Genomic DNA, 23,846 nt, shown 5'->3' with positions numbered 1-23,846 from the left:
TTAAACATAAGTGAGATTTCCTCCGAGTCAAAAATTTTGAGAAAAAGAGTCCGGCAGCTGGGGAGAGGCCACCCAGACTAGATGAACGGCGGGGGGACAGCAATGCAGGTCAATTACGTAAACTTTCATTCAAGGCGCTTCTTGGGGTTTTGCTTCTGTTTACAGAGTTTCGGCCGCCAACTCGCAGCGCCGCTGCCGGAAGAAGTTCTGGGGCTCCTGACGGCGTCATATGACCCAAGGAAAGATGGCCGAAAACGGGCAGAGCGGCGAGGAACTTGGGGCTGGATCGAGAGAAGATTTTGAGGTCGTTGATCGCGCCCAGATCCCCAGCGCCTCTCAGCTGAAAAGCGATGGCAAAGAGAAGGGGAGCCCAGATGCCAGCTGGTCCGCTCCCATCTTCTCCCTGGCCAAGAAAGCCTCGGAAAACTTAGTAGTGAGCTATGGAAACGCTCTGAAGTCTGCAGCCTCGGTAGGACTCATTCCCAAACCACTCAGCAATGACAGCCCAGCAAAACAAAGTATGGCTATGTTTATTGCTTGTCTTTGGTAAAGGTGGTGTGGGGTGTAAAGCGAGTAAGTGGCTTTTCTCAAGGTAGAGGAGGGGCTGGGTAAGGAAAACTTTCAGGGTGAGTTGACTTTCAGGGTCTGACTAAGAATGTATTATAGAGAAATGCATTTTCTAGAAGAAATGCCCAGGTTCAACAGTCTTGGCCATTTTCCTTTGATATGGAGCTTTTCCTTGTATCCCATCTTCATTCTGTTAAGTTTTCTGCACATGCCTGGAAATGTTTTCCACATGTTGAAAAATAAATTCAAGGGCAAATTCTAGAAAACATTTCTAGTTATTTCTAGATATTTCTAACACAGCTTATTGTGAATTGATCCTTCAATGCTTGACAAAAAGGTAGGGGATTCTCTGTTTTAGACTCATTCTTTTTCCCTTGGCTCTGGATAACATTTATGACTTGGTTTGTTTTCTTTATATGACAGTACAGTACAGTCTCACTTGAATTAAAATATCAAATGAAAAACTGCTGTATATAAATTGTCGTTTTATATTGATTTGCTAAATGTTGAAGCCTATCAGATTATAAATAATGCTGAGATAAGTTCGTTGCAAATTACATTGTGTCTAGGCTTACATATTACAGTACATTTCCAAAGAGAAAATTTTAATATACAAACTTAAGTAAACTGAAAAGGAATAAAATATAAGTTATTAATAGGAGAAACAAAACATGGTGCTGACAGAGATATGGTTTAGCTTAGGCCCTGCACTTTAGGATATAACCATTAGCAATGATTCAGATTCAAAAAGATTAGAGTATATCAGCCTCCACACAACTTCCATAGGATAAATCCCAGGGAGCCCAGGAAAAGGTACAGCTTCTTTGAAAGGAGTTGGGTGCAACATGAACACCCACACACATTTTCAAATCAAATTCTCCTTCAAATGTACATTGCTGCACAGCCCTAATCTTTCCATGTGAAAAAATACCAGTCTGGTCAAAAGTGTTCAGGCTTAGATTTCTACATTCATGGAAGAAGATTCATTGTGTTTATTAAGATTCCTATGTAAGCATTATTTAGAGACAGTTGGGTGTAGTGGTTAAGGCATCAGGATAGAAACCAAAAGACCATGAGTTTTAGTCCTGCCCAAGGCATGAAACCATCTGGTTGAAGCCAATCACTTTCTCTCAACCCTGGGGAGGAGATTATGGCAAAGCACTTCTGAAAACCTTTGCCGAGAAAATTGCAAGGGCTTGTTGTGGCAGTCCGAATAATCCAATGTGTGTGTTTAGAAGGGAAAAAAAGATTTATTTGCTTCAAAATAAATGTATTAACAACAATCAACTTCAAAAATAAATTTGATAAAACTGATTACCTGCAAGAATTTTAGTATTGTCCTATCAATGCAAATTTTCCAGTGAGATGATTATATAAATATATTTCAAGTCCTAAAGGCATGAGTAGAATAAATTCCATGTATAAATTATGTGGCAGAAATAAAATGTGTTAATGACCCAGAGAAATCAGTTGAATGGAATGTAAATTCATATATTTATATTCATCAGAATCTGAGAATTAAAGTAGTATACAATAGACTATTTCAGACGTACTAGTACTTACCAAGATTTAATGGGTATTAATGATTTTAAGTGCATATGTATGAAGCATATCCTAATTCCTGGAACATTAAGCTATAAAGTTGTCATCCCAAAAAGCAATTACTTTTTTCTAACAAGAAAAAAGCACACCAAGAGTTTGAGAAGAAATATAAATATGTTAATAAATTCTACTTTGCCAAGGGAATCATAATTATTTAATTTCAATTCAAGAAAATTGACTTTAAGATGAAAATAATACAACTAAATGTTTTATTATTCATACTTCAGTCAGAAACAAAATATTCTTTCAATAATTTCCTAAACTTTGCCAGTTTCCTATTTATAATTTAACCCTTTATCATTTCATTTTATAATTATGCTTTCCAATAATAGTATATACTGAACAACAGATTATTGTGTTTATACTTTAGCCAAATATGCAGTTGAATGTATAGGATTACACTAATACCTTATTTTGGCATTGTTGTGTCTAAACTTGCAGGATATCTAGCATTAACTGATTTATGGATATGGGGAAAATTGGCATTAACAATGGTAGCTAAATCATCGTTTATTCAATTAAGCCAATATTCTGGGTTTGCATGAAACATTAAGTTATAAGCTGATTCCCTTCCCCCCAAGCTGGGTTCATATAACATACAGTATTAGACTAATTAGAATATTTTGTCTTGAAGAACCAGTTTGGTATAGTGGTTTAAGATACCAAACTAAAAAACCAGGAGACTGAGTCCTGCCTTATGCACAAAATCAGCTGGGTATCCTTAGGCCAGTCACTTTTTCTCAAATCTAGGAAACATGCAATGGAAAACAACTTTCCCAAAAATCTTGCCAAGCAAACTGCAAGTGGTGGCTAGGGAACTTCACATTTATTAGAAATAGAAAAATGTTTTCAAGTAAGAGAAAACAAGATATGCAAAAAATATATACTTCATCTCAACAAATTCTTATTTTTTAAAATTGTGTATCCTCTCTGAAATAGGTTCTTGGTGGAGAATATGATTTAAAAGGCTGTCATTACTTTAATCAGCCACATTTTAAGAAAATACTCAGCAAGTTTTAATACATTAAGATTGATATGCTGTGCACAATGATGCATAAAGTCCAACACCAATGAACATTTATTTATTTATTGAATTTATATTGCTGCCTATTCGCCTATGGTGACTCGAGGCGGCTTACAGAATGTAAAACCATATTTAAAACAAAAAATAAAATTAACAGAATCAAATAAATTAATAAAGTACAATAGAACAAAATCTGGAAAAAAAATTCATCCCCCAACTCTCACCTTCTGCCCCGACAACAGCAGATCACATGAGCCATCCCGCTCTGGGTTCCCCAGGCCCGCTGGCAAAACCAGGTCTTTAGTGCCTTCTGAAAGAGTGCTAGAGTGGGGGCCATTCTAATCTCTGCGGGAATGATATTCCAGAGAGAGGGAACCACCACGGAGAAGGCCCTTCTTCTGGGCTCCATCAGATGTATCTCCCTCAGGAATAGGACCTGCAACATTCCCTGCCTCCCTGCTCTGATGTGTCGGGTAGATGTGACCAGCAAGAGGCAGTCCCTCAGATAACCTGGTCCCAAGTCATGAAGGGCTTTAAAGGTGACAACCAACACTTTGAATTGCACCCGGATGCAAATCGGCAACCAATGCAGCTCCTGCAGGAGAGGTAGCACACGTGCATACCAGGGTCTGCACAAAACCATGCGGGCCACTGCATTTTGCACCAATTGGAGCTTCCGGATGCTCAAGGGCAGCCCCATGTAGAGCACATTGCAATAATCAAGATGGGAAGTAACTAGGTCATGAGTGACTGTGAGTAGGGACCGTTGATCCAGGAAAGGGTGTAACTGGTGCACAACCCGCAGTTGCACAAAAGCCCTCCTGGCCACCACTGCCACCTGCTCTTTGAGCAGGAGTCATGAGTCCAGGAACACTCCTAGATTATGCATGGGGTCAGTTTGGGGTAGTGCCACCCCTTCCAAGACCAAAGGTGGAAATTCACCCTGAGCCAACCAACTCCAAACCCAGAGCCACTCAGTCTTGCAAGGGTTTAGTTTCAACCAGTTGCTTCCCATCCAGCCCCTAACTGCCTCCAGGCACTGTGAGAGGGAGGACACTTAAATTGCTTCTAAACAAAGCAGCAATCATACCCATACTCTAGAATAAACAATATTAAAGTGGGGATTTAGTGTAATATCATGCTATAAATATTTTTAGGGTTAAATCTGAAGTGTATTCAAATTCCTCCTGGAAAAATGAATCTTCTCCCTGTACATCCATCACATCTGTTTTGGTAGTTTTATGTATTTTATTTAAAGTTTTAAAAGTAATATATGAACATATGCAGATTTAACAATTCCAAAAAGCTTGCAAGCTTCTAAAATCAAATTTCTGATTTTTGCTCACCTTTCATTTTGTCTACTGCACAATCCACATGGGTACCAATACACGTGATACATCATACAACTGACAGAAATGCTACTTCTCACTCATGTTATGAATCTGGCTATACAATCTGCCAGGAAAAACAAATTTGATAGCTGTATCCCAGCCACAGCATAGAGACAAAAATCAAAACATAATTGCTAGGTTCTGTCTGCGATGTCTTATAGCTATTATTGTAGTCCAGGTGATCACACTCACCTGTGAGTCCTGCTTGTGAAAGGAATAGTGTTTGTGAGGTGCTTTAATTTAGGCTGCTCAGGGTACTTATGTTGTATTAAACCAGCTTGGTTTTTGTTTTGTTTTTAATTGGACTTCAACTCCCAGAATTCCCCAGCCAGCATGCTAACCTAGCTAGAGAGATGGTTCATTTTCAGAAAAAGGAAGGGGGGAGTAACAGCAATACTGCAAGACACAGCGCAAATATTGGAGCAGAATCCCTCGAGAATGAATCTAATGTAGGGGAAGGGGTGACTCTCCTCCCAACCTGCCTTAGGTCGGCGAGAGGTCCGTCAGAGATGCTCCACTTTGGATTGAGCAGGAGGTGGTACATAATGGCCCCTTCCAATTCTTACGATTCTGAGATTCTTAAAATTAAGAGTGTGGGGAAGCGGAACTGAATTCATTTAGAAAATTGATCTTAAAACGTTACGTTTCCTTAGGAAAAGGGAAGTGACTCTTAATAGGAATAGAAGCTAAAGCCCACCGCTCATTGCACACACACACACACCCGGTCGCGTAGGGAGAAAGCCTAAAAAACGTCAATCTCCAGAAACAGCTACAACTAAAATGGCGCCTCCGCTTTCTTGTTTATAATGGCTCGGGAGTTCGCTGAGTCAATTTGCCTCCGTGTCCAATGATAAGCGAGTTTACGGGATGAGAGCGTGAACATTTTTCTCCCCTGTCAAAACATAACAAGGCAAATAAGAGAGCATAGTCAATCCGGGCCCTTGGAATGGTTGATGCGGAGTTGTAATTGGCTTGCAGAAAGGGTATAAGAGAGTCGGTGTGGTTTGTCCAATGAGAGGTCTTTCTTTGAACGTGGAGTGGGTGGGAAGTGTTGCTCAGGTAACGCAAGTGCAGGTGAGAAGCCAATGGAGGGGGGAGGAAGGAAATGACAGTTTTGCCTGTGGGAAGGCTGGAGCATACGCGTGATCCACTCCGGGAGGTGGAGACGGGGAATCGCCGCCGGGGAAGCTTTTCTGACTGAGTAGCCCGTTGTACGTCTGTAAGTGGGACGTCGGAGAAAACCCATGCAACGAGGAGGCCCATGACTTTGCCTTCTTTGCTATGGAAAACTGCTTCTTTTCCCTATTTTCGGAGGAAATTGCAACGCTTGCTTTCTCGTTGTAACGTCTGAATAAGGCCAAGGATGAATCCTGGGGGTTTCTTCTGTAACCTTGACTATTTTCTATAGCCACGACTGTTTTTTGTACTAACATGCTTACAAAGATTTCTTCCGTCTGTGTTTATAAGCAACCATGATTGCCATTCCTGTAGGGAACATGAAATGGGATGAAAAGAATTCTATTCTAAAATGTTGCACTGCAAGCATCCTTCTGGGGAGAGTAGCACAAAAGTACCTGTGTATTTGTGTGCTTTTAAGGATTATTGCACTAGATACCAAAACTCAATGGTAGTGACATAGTTCTTACTGTTCACATTTAGGTATGCACACATGTACCTGGGTGTGTTTTACCATATTGATTTAGAGCCCATTATTGCTGGGCATTTCTGCTGCATAAACATGAACTAAAAACTTTGGACCTTTTTATGAATAATACCTTATGTATGCTATTCCAGGTGCAAGGTTGTTTTTTTAGCATGATAGGAAAAGGCATATTTATGTGGATTCACATTTTCAGAGTAAGCCTACAGATCTATTACAAGGCTTTGCTTTCTTATACACCTCTGCTTGTCTATATGTGTTTAGCAGCCAGATCCCACACAATGGAAGAGCGTTCCAATCTTGTGAATATGATGAAATTGAGCATTAAAATCTTAATCCAGTCAGCTTTGAGTTTGGGGAGGACTCTTGATTCTGACTTCCCTCCTCTGCAACAGTTCTTTATTGTTTTGGAACATTGTCTCAAGCATGGACTTAAAGGTGAGTTTGCTTCAAATTTGATTTTATGTTTGTATGGTTGAAAGCATAATATTTTTCTTATTTGTTCACTTTATTTTTATTGGTTAAGAATATTTGAAGGACACCAGGCTCTTTATTTTATTTAGCTGTCCCCATTCAACTGAAATAGCCACCAGATATTTACAAAACTTACCTAGAATGGTGTAGTTAATTTCTGTAATTGAACCATGAGAAAATGCATAGAAGCAATGGAAAAAAGAAAAAAAACATATTTAAACATGAATGCATAGCTTGACATATTTACCTATGCAAATATGTCTGCATTAGGGAAACAAAAGTTATTATTAAGGTATATATGAAAATAGACATTCCAAGTATGTTATTTGTATATTAAGTTTCTTTAATATATAGGAAAGTCTGATATATTCACTCAGAATATATCACAGACTTTTTTTACTGTTTGTCTAAAAGTACAGTCCAATTAAGTTACATCTGTAGATATCTGCATTATATGAACTGAAGTAGAATAATATGTTTTTCCTTCCATTCTACCTTTATCTAGCTAAGAAGAGTTTTATTGGGCAGAACAAATCATTTTTTGGGCCTTTAGAATTAGTGGAGAAACTTTGTCCAGAGGCATCAGATTTGGCAACAAGTGTCAGAAATCTGCCAGAATTAAAGTGAGTAGACACATATAATACATTAATTGGGATTGTTTAAAATAATGCATGCTTTTTATCTTTTTAATACTGCTAGTAGTAATAATCAGATGGTCTTTGCTGATCACCAGTTAAAAGCAGTTTGTTTTCACAAGAATTGTAATTCAGAATATTTTTATTTAGAGTAAAACTACTAACCTGTATTACTTTTTGTTTATTGTCTTTCAAAAATCATCTGTGTGAAGTATTAATACTAATGATAGAGTGGCATAATTATTCAACCTAAAGAAAAAGCATTAAGTTAAAAATGGACAGACTTTAAGTATTTTAAGTTCTTCTGACAGATTATCTTCTGTGAGAAATGGTTGATATGTTTAGCAATTATTGTTCATATTTAACCTGGCAATATTTTGTTTCTCATTCCTTTTCTATGCTGAGCAATTTGACGTATTTAATCAGTGATTTTCCTGTGGGGTTGTAGGACTCCAATCGGAAGAGGCAGAGCTTGGCTTTATCTTGCAGTGATGCAAAAGAAACTGGCAGACTACTTGAAAGTGCTCTTGGATCACAAGTGTCTCTTGAGGTATTTTGGATTTTTCTTCAGGAAGAAAATTTATTACTGTGCAGAAAGAGAAGGAGTTAAATTAGATCAAGAAGTCAGGATCGCTCCTGCCAGTGAAAAATAGGAACAAGCTATTCCCTCTTCCTGTCACTCTTCTGACAGAAACATGTTATTACAACTGAAACTCCTGGAAAAAGAAAAAACTCTTCCATTTGGGCTAAATCCAGCCCAATGTTTATATTCAGAATATTAATTGGGATAAGAGACATTTAGTTTAGGGGAAAAAACTTTTTGAATTTTACTGTGATGACCAGTAAAATATTCCTCTCTAAATCATTATATTTTCCTTTCCTAGTGAATATTACGAGCCTGATGCCTTGATGATGGAAGAAGAAGGAGCTGTGATTGTGGGCCTTTTAGTGGGACTAAATGTCATTGATGCAAATCTATGTTTAAAAGGAGAAGACTTGGATTCCCAGGTAAAAATGGTCTCCTTTCAACTAAGTCCCAAGTGGCAACTGTAGGCCTGAACCAAGGGTAATCAGGCTGAATTCATATTGTTTTAGATATTTCTGAAAATGTAATAACTGCATTTACAGCTGGCTTATTTACAGAAGTTCTGTCCCAACATAAAACCACAAATAATAAAATAGCAATAATTTGAATCTATGCAAATTGGGTGGCCACTTTTTGGATCTTGTGCTCATCCTCTTCCTCCTACAGAGTTCATGTATGCAATTTATTGATCCTTTTTCTTGCTTGGTTGTAATGAGTGTCATTGGTCATGTCATGTTTTCCTTTTTGGGAACAGTTTTGTTTAGCTGGTGTGCTCTATGGTTGTTACCAGCCTCTCTATTTGTATGGCTATTTGCACTGGACACTAGTGCTGTCAAAGTACTATATCAAGAAAACAAGTATTTGAGTTCATCTTGGGAAATGGCAATCAATGGACTATGTTAATGGCTTGAATCCCTTTGCATTTAATTCCCTTGAATGTGAAAAGGGTATGAAAAGTACATCACAGTGAATTGTATTAGAGACACTATAATTTAATGAAATTTATCTTTCTTGTCAGGTAGCAGTGATTGATTTTTCTCTGTACCTTAAGGATACACAATGCATTGATAACGACAAAGGGTATGTATAGTTAAGCTTCTGCTTTTCAAAATTGTACAGCGGAAAACTGTATCAGAAATGAGCTAAGTCTAAACTTTCCTAATTACCTTAGAAAGAGAAAAATTGAAACCAGAATAGAAATAGGCAAATTAAAAAGGAGAAAACTATAAAACGCTGTAAATTTGGCAATTAATGCCTTAGGCAGTTGTAATTAATGCCTTAGGCATGAAAGTCAGTTGGGCAACTTTGAGCCAGTCACTCAGCCCAATTCACCTCACAGTATTGTTGTTATGAAGAAAATAAGTGGAGGAATGACTGTTAGGTATGTTCAATGCCTTGAATTGTTTATAAAAATAATAAAGGTGGGATAAAAATAAATTATTATACCTATTGATTATGGTGTTCAGGATGTGTACTTGTAGCATGTACAATGATTATATATCTTCTTATACAACAACCATTCTAAATATAAACATATTACTTGAAAGAGTTGGCTGTTTTGAAAAGACAATGATCTTTCTTTTAATGTCAGAGATGAAGGAATGACTGCTGTGCTTGACCAGAAACATTATGTTGAAGAACTTAATCGACATTTAAGGTATAGTTTGTTGGTTAATACTTTATTCCCCCCACCCTCATATGAAGACCACAATTCTTGCATAAAGAATTGTTGTATCGACTTAGAAAAGCTTGCTCTTTTCCTTACTATTCCAAGTTTTAGTATCTCTAGACCTTATGTCCTCCTTATCTCTAGTTAAAACCCCAAGTTTTGCCTTGGATTAGACCATTTTATTAGTTTGGGGACTCTTAATTGTTTTGAGAAACGTATTTTTCTATTTGGGATGAAATGGTTAGAATTATTATACAGCTACTGAGTCTTTTTCATTATAGTTGCACTGTTGGAGATCTTCAGAGCAAGATAGAGTGCTTAGAGAAAACAAATTCCAAGCTCCAGGAAGAGGTTTGTGGTCACTGTGACATATTTTCAGTTACTTTTTAAATTAAATAGTTCAGACATGTATCTGAAAAAAAAACCTAGAGAATAAAGACAGGATACAAATAAAGAAAGTAACTTATAGATTGATTGTAACTTTTAGTTATAGGAACGTGGGAAGCTACTTTTATAACAAGTTATAGGTTCCATCAGGATTTTTAGAAAACAAATACTATGGGTGTAAAAAGTTACGTCATCGAGCTCCAAACCTATCTTATTGATTATTAAGAACAGAGTAAGTTCATGCTGTCATCTGAAAGGAATAGTGCTTTAATGAAAAAGCATAATAGTAATTAGTTCCTATTTTGGAACAGGAACATAATTACTCAGTTAAATCTTGAAATGCAGTCTTGTCAGATATTCATTTGAGGCACTACTGAGTAGCAGAGTTTTATGAACAGAGGGATAATATATGAATGTTTCATTTGGGGAAATGTTTCATTTTTTAATCACTCTCCTTCTACCATTGGCCAGCTATCAGCAGCAACTGATCGAATCAAAGCTCTTCAGGAAGAACAACAGGACCTGCAACAGGAAAACGAATTAATTCGTGAACGCAGTGAAAAGTATGCTGAGGTCAGATACTGAAAAGCCTAAAACTACACAGGAGCCTTAATTGTTTGCTTATTTTTAATGTTACCTATTTTTTCTTTCTAACACAAAAAATGCATAGAACATACATACGGTGGAACCTCGGGTCACAACCGTAATCCGTTCCAGGACTACAGTCACAACTCAATTTGGTCGTGACCAGAAGCCCGACTGTCTGCGCATGCGCAGACAAAAAAATAATAATGCTGAAGGAGAAATTGCCGCGATAGGGAAAATCACCATGGCAATTTTCAGGTTTGCTTGGTCGCCACCTGAAGATCTGTTCATGACCAGAAGCAAAACTGTTCTGAAAATTCTGGTTGTCACCCGATTTGGTCGCAAACAGAAGCATTTGTGACCCGAGGTTCTACTGTATATAAAATCTCTAAGGGTACAAAAAGGTACTCCTATATATGTGACTTGCAACAAGATAATCATTTTGATAAAGTAGTAGGTTAGACACAGATTTGTGCTCGGTTATTCCTTTGATAAGAAGAGAAAAATGATAATGCTTTAAATTCGTATCTCTGTACATCTGAAAACAATTGACTCTTCTCTGATTTCCCCTTCCATTAAAAGCCCCATTGGAATGTCCCATGTTATTTGAGCAATGAGAGCCAAGTGCCATAGAGGAATGAAGGTAGTGAAGATCTCTAGCAGGATAGCTCCTTGTTTCCTTCTGCAAATTAAAGACCTTTGTTCAGTGGTGGTCTGCTTAAAATATTGGCCTAGGACTAGAGAGACCAAAGATCACCCCTCGCCATGATATCTCTTTGGGGCACTCTAGTCACACTTTTTGAGCCCAACCTATTTCATAGATTAGTTATTATGGGGACAAAGTAAAGGGCATTCTCCATGTAAATTACCTTAAGTTCTTGAAAGAAAGGCAAGATATAAATCTAACAAATGCATCTCATTAAAACTAATACCATTAAGTATAAATTGAAATACTATCCATAGTTTAGTTTCCAGCTACTTTCCTCATCCATAGCTCTTCTGTATATACTGAGATGCATAACAGCTCCTATAAGAATGGGCTTCCCCATTTACTCTTGCAGAAATCAACTTTCTTTGACATTTTTCCAGGAAAATGAATGGATGAAAATGAGTATTTTGCTTTGTTTCCCCAACTAACTGCAACAGTTTCATAAACTAACAAAGATCAGTGTCCTTGAGTCTTTAGCATTTGTTGCTCATATTGTTCACAGGTGTAAGATAACTTGTTGATTGCGGTATCCATTGATAATCTTACCTCTGATTTATACAATAGAAACATTGAGTCTTCAATCTATTAGCAGATTATTCACCCACTTTTTAATCTAGGTAACTAAACTGGACACTAAAGTGGAACTGGAAACTTATAAACAATCACGACAAGGCCTAGATGAAATGTACAGTGATGTCTGGAAGCAATTAAAAGAGGAGAAAAGAATTCGAATGGTGAGAGCTCATAATTTAACAACTGGCAGTGGAAATGTTCAATAGTCCTTAGACTTCCCCTTTAAATTTATTCATATAAAATAAATATATGTTCATATAAAATAATAATCATTTACAAATATTGATTGATGTAATGATGCAAAAATGGATTTGTGTAAACCTGGCTTTTTTATTGGGACTGAATATAAGAGTAGATTTTTCAGTTGGTTGCAGGAATATACTAGTAAAGGTTAAAAAAGCTATGTCCAAAGCTAGGCAGAGATCATTGTTTTGCTTTTCTCTGCAATATTGTTGTTTGAACATAATACAGAGCCCATAACCAATTATGCCTGGGAAGTACTAGAAAGAGTTGAAGAGTATGAAAAGTCCATATGTATATAAATCCCTTTGAATCCTAGCTAAGAGGATTGGGGGTGGGTGGAATGTACTAGGTAACAAGTAAATATAAAAGATCCTTTTATTTATTTAGTGTAAAACTTCCTTCCCCGATTGCCTTGAACTATAGAAGGTAGCCCAATTCAGCACTTCAGGAGGGCATAAAATTGAGCAAGGCTGCCCTAAATAATATATTGAGCTTTCATGACGTACATGAAGTGTTTTATGTATGCAGCTTGTATTGTAATTTTAAGGAGTTGGAAAAAGAATTGGAGCTTCAAACTGCAATGAAAACAGAGATGGAAATTGCCATGAAACTTCTAGAGAAAGATACTCACGAAAAACAAGATACCTTGGTTGCACTTCGCCAGCAGTTGGAGGAAGTTAAGGCTATCAATTTGCAGATGTTCAATAAATCTCAGGTATTCAAGACTCTCTTTGCTATGGCCACAAATAGTCCTAAAACCTTCAAGACTCTCTTTGCTATGGCCACAAATAGTCCTAAAACCCAGGAGTTAAAGTGTCCAGTCTGTTTGATCAAGTTTGATGCAATGTTCACTGTTATTTATGAAGCTGAAAATGTGCATATTCTCATCCTATCTTCGCTTCCATTGCTGATTTTAACTTAGACATCCTGATTGTTGTATTCCAAATAGGGAGCTACAGCTTAAGATCAATTTACTAATAAAGATGTTAAGTTAGGATAACTCTGGATTTTGTGCCAGAATTCCTTTTCATGGAAATAGCAAGGAATTCTGACTTGAATAATATATGGCCATGTGAGAGGTAAGAAAAAGCATTCAGGCCAAGATTTCATTCCTGGTTTCATAAACTAAAGATTATGAAACCAGGATCACTTTATCTAAACTAGTCTTCAATCTCACCTATAGGATGTCTTCTATTGGCAAACAAGGGGGTTCTTCACACATAGCTGAAAAGCAAATAATAGGTCACTTCCTCAGGTTTTTTAGTTGTGATATCCTTATGACAGAAGCAAAAGGAAGTAAATGTGTTTTCCTAACTTGGTTAGTTTACCGACTGGAAAAAACGAAAATTGCAAGAATTCCTTATTCTTGATTTGGGGAATGATTTAGAAGCTTAATGTGGGGATGCCCACATTCAATATCCTTCACTCATCTAGCCAAAACATTACTAGAAGTTTTTATGCAGGTAGCCCTGTCGGGTAGCCCTGTGATATAAATTAAGTTCCACCCACTGCAGACCTGCCAAGCAAAGAAAGAAAAGTATGTCCTTCAGCCACCAATTAAGCACTCATTTCTGCACTACAAAGATAAAGTTATTTTTTTTTATTGTTACAATCTGGGTATAAACGTAGGTTTATTGGATTATTTCCCAGTTTTTTTCCTTTTGAAATATTGCAGCTAAGACAGTTTCTTGGGTTTTGCCATGAGATTTATTAACTCTTGCTATATTAGAATTAAGAGAACCTTTAAAGAGAAAATATGAAAAGGATCTTTCTGAACTGTTATAGCCCTCCAAGCCATAAGAAGTGATTGATTTAAAGTTACCTGATTGAATTTGTTTTTGCTCCAGACTGCAGAGAGTTCTTTACAACAGAAAAAAGAAGCAATATCATCCTTTGAAGGCAAAACAGATCAAATGATGTCTTCTGTGAAACAATTGGAGGACAGGTGATTACTTCCACATATCTGGTCAACGTGTGACCTTAGCAGTTTTGCAGTGTTCTGCATATCATAGTTCAGACAGGTTGCTTCTAATGACGCATGAATGTCAGTTTTTCACAGTGCCCCTTGAGGCTGTCCATTTCCCCCCACAAAGTCTTGGAGAGCCTTGTAAGTCAAACTCATGACGTCATGTAACGTATCGGGACTTTTTTCTCCTTTGCTAAACTGGGCATGGGTGTGGCCAACATATGACACATCCTGCCCATGGGAGTTTGACAGCCCTGGCATATTCTGACAAGAAGAAAACCTGGAAAGGTGTTATCAGGCCTATTGTCCTGCTTGCTTCCCTGTCAAATAGAAATGGGTAATGGAGAAGTCTTTTAGGCCGACTAGTCTCTATATTGCAGTGATACAGAATTTCATAGATCAGAATGCATGAACAAAGCTGGAGAGGCCAAAATCTTAATTGGATATGATGAAGGTTGATATATGGAAGAGAAGGGAAAAGGGGTCACAGGAGGATGAATCAGTGATCAACTGAGACAAGAAACTGAGACTGAGGGGCTGAATCAGATCCATATCTTATAAAAAATTATTAATTCAATTTCATATCTGTTTTCAACAAGGGTATTTATATAGAACTGGCGTTGGGTAATTAATCATAAAATTTTATGATCGGAGCTGTTGTGGTGAGTTCTTCTGCACTCCCTAGCAATTAATTCCTTGAAGCTGCTGCTGGCAGAGGTCCTCAAAATTTTAGCATGGTAGAAGCCAAAGGATTACCTCAAACAAAGATATTATCAGAGTCATATGTCAATTTGTTTGTTTCTTTTTCTGGGCAACTTCTTCCTATCAAGAATAACATCTTTCCACGATGCAGGAGGCATGAAATGGCCTTTCATTTGAACGTAGGATCTAGTCCCTGATGTTTTAAACTTGTCATTTTGATGTGGTGCAAAAAGTAACATTCACAGCCGTGTCAGTATATCTCTTTTTCATACTTTAGACTGCAACATGCAGACAAGGCCAAGAAGCTTGCAGAAGAGAAAAATGTCAAATTGAAGCAAGAATTGGGGGGCAAAATTGAGGCTTTGAAGCAGCAACTACTCCAACTGGATAGCAACTGGTACTGTTATTTTATATAACCTTAGTTTAAGCTTATGTTCGTATTCTTTTGAATAGAAGAAATACATTCTGTTTACAATTAATGGTTCACAAATTCCACCCCCGCAGATAAGTGCACCTGATAAGAAGGAATATCTGCCCTAGCAGTGCCCACCTAATAGAGGCTTATGCATGGGCTACCATAGGGCAGCTCCAAAAGGAGATGTTCCAAGAGGTGGAAGAGGACTTCACTTCCTTAAATTGTATTTCCCAAGGATTGGATACTTACCTACTTAAACTGGAACTAGTACTATTAATATTTTTGCACTGAAATTACAGATAGTCTTCAACTTACACAACTGGGACCAGAAATTGAGTCACTGAGTGAAGCAGTCATTAAATGAGACCCACGTTTTTGCTTCACTCAGTGACTAATCCCAGCAGTCCAGGTTGCCGTCATTAAGCCGTCTCCCTGGTTAAGCAGACATACAAACACTTGCCTGTCGAGTTCAGGTTCCCTCCAAATGCAAAAGTGAAATCCTTCTGAAGGGCGGCAGGACCAGAGCTCAGATCTTCAAAGGTCAGAGCTCTGTTCCTGTAGCCCTTCAGAGAAGTTCCCCTCCCTTCCTTGTGCAGAGTGGAACCCCTCCAAAGAGCTGCAGGAATGGAGCTCAGATCTTAGGGATCTGCTCTCCGTTTGCACAGCTTACCAGAGGAGTTCCCTCCCCTCAGCAAGCAGCCCTTTCTCTCTGCTCCTTATGGGCAAGGAAGAATCTCTGCTCCATGCAGAGCTTAAGATTTCCTTCAGGCTGATGTTCCCTCCTGGCAGACAGCTCTTTCACTCTTAAAAATAAGCTACCCGCCAGAATCTCAGCTCTGCAGCAGGCAGCAGCGTACAGCCTTTCCTGCTGGATTCCGCATTGACTTTCAGAGGAAGCCAGCAGAGAAGATTGCAAATAGCAATCACGTGACTGTGGATTGCTTGACAATTGCCATCCAGATCACAATCATGTGATCTCAGGGAGGTGGTACAATGTTTTTTGACCGAAGTACTTTTCAGGTACCTGTTCCCTGGCTGTCATAATTCCAAACTCATTAAATTGTCCTAAGTTAAAGACTACATGTAATAGGGCAACAGGTTTTGATTAGAGCAAATCGCCACCCCAAAGTTTTTCCTTTCCTTCACTTAGCAATCCATTTGTTTGATAGTGTGGTTCTTGTTATATTACCAAGTCTCCGTTCTGAGGTATGAGCAATGATTTTTTTGGGAAATATCATTTCTAGAAATCTTATTGCTATGTTTGTACCTAAGAAATTTGGTGTTTCTTACGTCTACTTAGAGATGATGGTGAAGGCGAAAGTTTGTTTGTTTAAATTTTGGACAATCTCAAAAGTAATTTTCAGAGGATTTTTCAGAGACTAGGTAAAAATTGTAAATCAATTCTGGTTTCGGATTCCATACATGTATTCAAGAAGTAAGAAGATATTTTGGATTTTGATTCAAAATTCTAGAAATAAATAAAATTCTAGAAGCAATTTTAAAAGGGTTTTGAGAATATGCTTTTGAACTAAAAAGAATGTCTCTGGACAAGCTCTTTGAAATGTTTGAAGTAGCTTTCTGGAGCCTACTGGCTATTTTCACAGAACCAAAAAAAAAAAACTCCTTTTTTTAACCTTAGGAAAAGTCCAAACTCCTGCCAAATTTCAAAATTATTCCATAATGCTAATAAGGTAAATTCTTTTGGAAAATAGGTTTTGTTTCCGACTTCGTTGTGCTTTCTTTTAATTTGCAGTTCAGTTATTGAAAGAGAGTTAAAATCTGAGAAAGAACAGAGACAGAGTCTGCAGAGAGAGTTACACCATGAGAAAGACACTACAGCTTTGCTGAAAGCTGAACTGCAGCAAGTAGAAGGTTTGAAAAAGGTAAGGCATGTGATGATTTAGTTTCTTTCAAGAGAGAGAGGGTAAGTTAGCTTTATGATTTCATAGTAGCACAATTACTTTCTACCCAGAAATGATGGTCTTTGTTGGTTTACTCCTAAGGCAGGGTCTCAAACTTGATTTCACTGAGGGCTACCTCAGGGTTGTTTGACCTCGGGGGCCGGGAGTGGGGTATGGTCAGAGTAGGCATGGCCACCTCAACATCACTCATGGTGGCCCAGGCAGGGCTGGGGGAGTGGGTATCACTTGTCTCTAGCGGAGGAATTTCTCAATGCCTCGTCTTGGGATCAAGTGCACTTTTGCCAGCAAAAACAGGTCGGAAGGCCATGCATAGCCGTCCCAAGTTGTTTTCACTGCACGCCAGTCCTTCATTGTTTCCAGGGTGGCCCAAGGGCCAGATCTAAGCACCCTGTGGGCTGGATTCAGCCCCCGGGCCTTGAGTTTGACACCCCTATTCTAAGGGAATCACTGGCTCCCCTTTCAATCCCCAAGCAGAGTAAAGGAGTGTGCAATAAAGAAGATGAGAGATTAAAAGAAGGATGGGAGAACTAGAATGGGGAATCACAATATTTTAGAGAAGATGGACATGGTTAAGCCAGCTAGATATTTCATGATGAGAGAAAACGTTCTGCCCTAGAGTGAAAAAAGGGGGGGATTTTTCTAAGGCATAGCGGAATTACATTGAAGGTCAATAGATTACACCATTCCGTTCCATCCTCTCAATGTTTTACAGGACATTTGCTAATTACAATGTAATTTTGGGAAGGACCAATCACTCTGAGCCAGTGTTTTTGAACCTCACTAAGATATATGGACATCTGCTCCCAGAATTCCCCACTCAACACATTTATTGGGAAATTCTGGGACCTGAAGGTATAAATTTTTTTGCCAAGTTCAAAAAATACTGTTCTAGATGATGATAGCTTCATGTTTTAAAAAGGTGTACTGCATTTGTGACATTTTGTGGTTAGTACAATAGGCCTTTCTACTTACAAGTTCTCTGGCCCATTGGAGTTTTCATGATAGAAACCACTGTAGTTTTTCATTAATGCAATAGGAGCATAGAATAGGCTTTCCAGTAAAATATAGGTATTCATAGGTGAGAGAAAATAGATTCTCTTTTAGGTTTTGTAAAAGACTTCATATAAAATAGGAAAAGTGGGGAAACTAGTTAGTTGAATTATAGTGTAGTCCATTTCATTTGTGTGTGTATGTGTGTGCATAGGAATTGCGAAAACTGCAGGAAGAGAAGCAGCAGCTAGAAAAGATCTGTGAAGAACAAGAACAAGCCCTTCAAGAAATGGGGCTTCATCTAAGCCAGTAAGTGTATTTCAATAATTTGTGTTATTAATTGTACCACCACATCTTGCAACTCTTTGGTCAACAGTTATTCGGTACAACAATACAAGTATTCAACAAACAAATAAATTAAGTAATTAAAACTACATAAACAATCCTAGCAACATTGCACGAATGCCCCAAAGCCTCTCATGATAATTTTTAGAAGATTTTTTTCCAATGGAACCAAATTGTCTCCAGGGTAAGGCCAGAGAGAAAAAGAACCATGGCACGAAGCCTCCTCTCTTCTGAGTAATGGATTGTTACCAGAGAGACCCACCTTAGACAGGATGAATCTTACCTTGCTGCAAGGGGTACCATTTCAAGCAGCAGCTTGAGACTCAGGTCACCAGTAATATGACAACTCTAGAACTATCGGGAGAGAAGTTGAAATTGACACTTAAGTTGTTGGCCTTTTGTAATGAATCAGTAAATCTTGTGGGTGAAGCTCTGGCTGTAACTGAAATACGAAATAGCCTAAATATTGTTTTGAATTTAATGTATTATTGACAAAGAAAATGCAGCTGCAATTGGCGATTGTTATGGGGCTTTTGTATGTTGGATTTGGATTTGTCCCTGGTAGATACGTTATTATGTCAAAAAGTTAGTGCAGCGTAATAAAGGATCTGAATTCCTTATTTGAATTTCACCTATGCTCTATCAGTAACAGTGATGTTTCTTTAGGCAAGTCAATATTTTAATGGGAAGAAAAGTTGTAGTGGTTAATATCAGGCAACTAAAAATATCACTTTTTTCCAGATCAAAACTTAAGATGGAAGATATTAAAGAAGTAAATAAAGCATTAAAGGTACTGTTGATTCGGTGATATATTTAGGTTCATTTAAGAAATTATAACTCATTTTATTAACATCTTTCCATTTATCAGCGTGTAGCATAGGGAATGTCATGGACAAAATAGTAAAGCTAGAAAAGTATTGACATAGCATCTTTGTATCTTGTTCTTTAAATATTTATGAGTCAACCAACCAATTTCTGGCAAGTTATTGTTAGTATATTCTTTTCCAACATGCAACACAATCCTGTGCATGTTTATTTTGGAGCAAATTGCCCAACATTCAAATTGTCTTGATCTAATGTATAGCTAAGGGTTGATGTAAGTCTATTTGGGGAGTTAGATATGTAATTTACAGTAACTTTCAAATTTGCCTAGATCTTTTTATTTCATTATGAGCCTATATAAATTCAATTAACCTATTACTTTTAAATATTAGGGCCATGCATGGCTAAAAGATGATGAAGCAACTAACTGCAAGCAGTGTGAGAAGGAGTTCTCCATTTCAAGAAGAAAAGTAATACCACACTCCATTATTTACTATATTTTTATCCTGAGTTTTTTTATCACTGCCTTTTTCCACTGATAAAATAGAATTAAAGTCCCAAAGATGTTTTCTAAAATGCAATCAGACTTTTTTCCCTTGAAAACGTTTTGCTTCTAATCCAAGAAGCAGCTACTTGGAGAAGCGAAACATTTTCAAAGGGAAAAAAAAAGTCAAAGTTGCCTTTGGGAAAGCACCTTTGGGACAACCTGTATCATTGAGAATCTCAATAGAAAGGTTAAGAGGTACAGATGCTTTGTTGCTACTTTCCAGCTGTCCGAATCCTCCTGTTTTGATGAAACCAGTTGTATCTTTTGAAGTCAGCCAAATGGTTCTGTCCTAATGCCGTCTGTGGGATTGGATGGAAAGAAGCCATCTCCAACTTGTTGCTACCAAGACCACGTAGTGATGGGTATTTGACCAGTCAGGGATCCAATGTTGGCCTTGAATGCAATTGTACTTCCCCAATCAAGGGTGGTGTATAATCTAGGGGTCTTCTTGGACTCCTTGCTTGAACAGGTGGGAGCAAAGACAAGGCTTTTGTCCAGCTTCATTTGGAACACTAGTTAAATCCCTTTCTAGATTTAGGAAAGGGAAGCAGTCAATTATACCTCGGTCACTTCACAGCTTGAATACTGCAACGTGCTTTTCATGAGGCTCCTTCTCCTGGAAACTTCAGCTGGTCCAGGATGCAATAGTGCAGGTGCTAATGCCCATGTAACTCCACTTTGTGAACTACACTGGTTGTCAGTTTGCTTCTCGGTGAGAATTAGTGTTGGTTGTTGTCTAGGGCCTTGGGGAACCTCCTGTCTTCCATATTATCTACTCAAAAGACAATTCAATCCAGCAACATTGTTTCACTCTGGATTCCAGGACCCTAGAAACACACTTTCTCTATAGCAATACCTGCCCTCTGGAATAACATTCTCCTAACATTTTAAAGTTCCCACAAATGTTGAAGGGACTTAAAACATGTGGCTCCTTATCTAACCTTTAGCAAGGACACCTCACATTCCTTTTCTTTGTTCCTGAAACATGTCCCTTTGACTCCAGTTCAATCCAAGTCTTTTGTATTTCACAGTTCAGAGAAATCAGCAGCACATTTCTTGTCCGCGGGTCAGAGCCTGGTACTGTATCTCCCTGAATTCTCCATTTTTAAGGCTTCAGAGAAACTGGAACAGGTTCAAAAAGGGCAGTGAGGATTATCAGGACTAAAAACACGGATCTAGGACATTTACAAGAATGCCCAATTCTACATCTATTGGTGTTACACAATTAAAAACACACAAATGACATAGAACAGAAGACTTAAATGCAGGACCTGCCACCCACTCTAACCAAGTGTCTAGGAACATATCCAGAGTGAGCAGCAGGATAGGGGACGGTGTCCCAGATGACATTGAGAGAACTTTATTTAGAAGACTGAAAGGGGTATTGATCAGCATTCCCGGAACATTCTAACTTTAACATGTATTTGGAGGCATTCTGGAGGTAGTCCATTTCCAGTTTATGTTCCCAGAATATTTTATTTGGAGGCCTACATTGAACAGGAAATGACCAAAGCAGCACTTCAAAACCTTCTAATTCCACTGTTTTTATGGGATTCCCATGCAACTTTTTCAGAGCTAGAGCTCCTTTTGAAATCATGTTAGTAATAATGTTTTCTGTTTTTGCAGCACCATTGTCGAAACTGCGGCCACATCTTTTGTAACACCTGTTCAAGCAATGAACTTGCACTTCCATCATATCCAAAGCCTGTACGAGTTTGTGATACCTGCCATACGTTACTGCTTCAGAGGTGTTCATCAAATTCTTCCTAAAATCTATATTCCAGAATGTTAAGACTAGGGAATGAACCCAACATGTAATAGTTTTTTAATATTCTAAATTCTATTAACATATACGGCACTGTATATTATATTCAAAAAGGAAAAGATTTAATTTATAAAAATGGGATACCAAAATCATGGAAACTATTTTTTTATAGATTAAGTGCCAGCAAAATGTCATATTCAAAAATACACAATTTCAGGTACACACACTTATTTTTAAGCTCAAAAAATTTATTGTTTGGATGTTAACTTTATACTTCAGGTTTATAGATTTGCTCTAAAACAAAATTAATTTTCTGAATACTTCATGGATCTATCTTCTGTAACAGTTAACCAAAATTTGTTGATCTGTATATAATAAATGAAAATGTTATCTTAAAAGTTAAATCTATGGAAGCAATTTTTGAAGAATGTATGCTTGGATGTGCCTTCTAAATCTTTCAAAAGTGAACAGAATAACATATTGTAAGTTATCTGTGATTACGCAATAAAACTGATCCACACTTGTTATACGTTCCGCCATCACTAATTTTTTTTATTAAATTAATAAAGTATTGCACACTTTTAAGGTGTATTATCTATGAACTTAAAAAGTGTATACTGCAGAAACTAATGGATCTGTCCTTCCAGGATTTCCATAGAAATACGGATTTCTTATGACCAAAATTGGGATGAATTATCTTTTGGTGAATGCAGTGGTCATAGTTAAGCTTGATTGCCACAGTCATTAAGTTAATCACCGTGGCCAACTGAATCATTTGGTTATTAAGCGATTTCAGCTTCCTCCACTGATGTGTTTGTCATAACTGTCTGGCAGGTTGCAAATGGTGATGTGACACCCCCTCTCCCCCAATGATGCTGCAACATTGTAAATGCATGTCTGCTGCCAAGCATCCCAATTTGATCACCCCGGGGATGCTGCAACAATCATAAGTCACTTATTAGTACTTTCATAACTTTGAATAGTCATTAAAATCTATCCATACCCAATTTTAAATTTATGCATTTTTTTTTACAATTTGGCAGGAACTACATAGCTTTTCAGAGTAACTCTGCAAAGGATAAAAGCTGCACAAACCACACATAGTGAATGTTGTCATGTCTTTGTAGCTTGGAGACTTAGAAAAGAATGGCCATGAAATGAACGCCCTGAAAAAGCGTTTTGAGTCTTCAGTTACTAATTTGGATCTGTTGAACGGAAAGCACTTTTTAAAAGAGGCAAAATTAAAAAGCATCATTAAAAACATGGTTGCCTAAATATGTTGCATTGGTCTAGTAGAATAGGAATAGGAATCAGTGTAACAAAACTATTCATTTAAGTTGGAATAATTAAACAAAACAATTTGAGGACAAAAAAATTGAGGCATGTTTGAAATTCAGTAAGGCAAAAAGAAAAATATTTAAATGGTGGAAGTAATAACAAGGTTCAGAGGAAAAGCTGGACAAGAAAGACACAATTAAAAAGTTAAGTGATGATATAGAAAGAACCACAACATGAACAGGAAAGGTAAATAAATTTCATTACTAAGAGGCAAACTGGGATTCCTTCCCTAGATACAGTATACATGTAACATTGGAGATAAAGTTTCAGTGACTAATGGCCTTCAAGCAATTATAAGGCTTTTTTCAGGTACACTCAGTTCAGGCTTTGGTATTTCATGTAGCAATCAAAGAAATCTTTGATTTAAAAGACCTCAGTTGAATACACTTCAGATGCAATGAATACACTCTAGCCTATGTTAAAACCTAATGCCCAAATAATATTCTTCAGCTCAATCCTGTATTTATTATTTGGCAAATGTTCTCAATACACCCACCCACAACTCTTGTAAACAACTGAGTATTACATTTATATATTGCTGAAGAGAAATTGATAAAACTAGAAAAATCACATTGAGATTTATCAGACATTGTTCTAACAGATAGCATTCCTTTCCCCATCTTTCAACATTTCTTTCCCCATCCCCCAACATTTAATACATTGTATGGATAGTCCTTGCTTACTGACCAGGAACTCTTGACATCAAATGATGCAATTGTAAGGTACGCTGTCACATAACCATGCCAATTTGTTTATTCTAGGAGTCCCTGTTGCCATTGTTATGCTAATCCCAAAGTCCCAGCTTCCCATGGTCATTTGATCCCTATTGACTTTGCTTGTCAGAAGCCAGCAATGAAAATCACAATAGTGATCACATGACTGTGGGTACTCTATACGGTCACCAACTGGTGGGCCACGAGAAAATTTTG

At 37.6% G+C, this 23,846-nt stretch overlaps 1 protein-coding gene across 8 annotated transcripts; it reads left to right on the top strand.

Annotated features, from left to right (window-relative positions):
- Positions 1-236: 236 nt before the first annotated feature.
- Positions 237-22,106, top strand: RUFY1 (RUN and FYVE domain containing 1). 8 transcript variants are annotated; one of them, XM_087955204.1, is made up of 18 exons: positions 237-469; positions 6,512-6,682; positions 7,224-7,341; positions 7,802-7,903; positions 8,238-8,361; positions 8,958-9,019; positions 9,531-9,596; positions 9,890-9,959; positions 10,467-10,568; positions 11,907-12,023; positions 12,653-12,820; positions 13,953-14,050; positions 15,051-15,170; positions 16,942-17,071; positions 18,315-18,409; positions 19,187-19,235; positions 19,660-19,737; positions 21,441-22,106. In XM_087955204.1, the coding sequence occupies exons 2-18, from the start codon at positions 6,526-6,528 to the stop codon at positions 21,582-21,584; spliced, it is 1,800 nt and encodes a 599-aa protein (XP_087811330.1). In that variant the 5' UTR covers positions 237-469; positions 6,512-6,525; the 3' UTR covers positions 21,585-22,106. The 8 variants fall into 8 exon arrangements, with proteins under 8 accessions (XP_087811330.1, XP_026542264.1, XP_026542256.2 ...); XM_026686479.2 differs by having other exon boundaries at positions 6,509-6,682; XM_026686471.2 differs by having other exon boundaries at positions 237-518.
- The last annotated feature ends 1,740 nt before the right edge of the window (positions 22,107-23,846 follow it).

This window comes from Notechis scutatus, chromosome 2 (genome assembly GCF_049901735.1).
Source record: "Notechis scutatus isolate UNSWTSFEM ecotype Mainland chromosome 2, rNotScu1.2, whole genome shotgun sequence".
Taxonomy (NCBI): Eukaryota; Metazoa; Chordata; class Lepidosauria; order Squamata; family Elapidae; genus Notechis; species Notechis scutatus.
This window is presented reverse-complemented; position numbering and strand designations above follow the sequence as displayed.

Bases quoted from the DNA above. Each gene is read 5' to 3' on its own strand.
- RUFY1 (XM_026686464.2), top strand. From the start codon at position 245: ATGGCCGAAAACGGGCAGAGCGGCGAGGAACTTGGGGCTGGATCGAGA. The intron at 12,024-12,652 runs GTGAGAGCTCAT...TGTAATTTTAAG, and splicing joins AGGAGAAAAGAATTCGAATG to GAGTTGGAAAAAGAATTGGA. The intron at 18,410-19,186 runs GTAAGTGTATTT...ACTTTTTTCCAG, and splicing joins ATGGGGCTTCATCTAAGCCA to ATCAAAACTTAAGATGGAAG.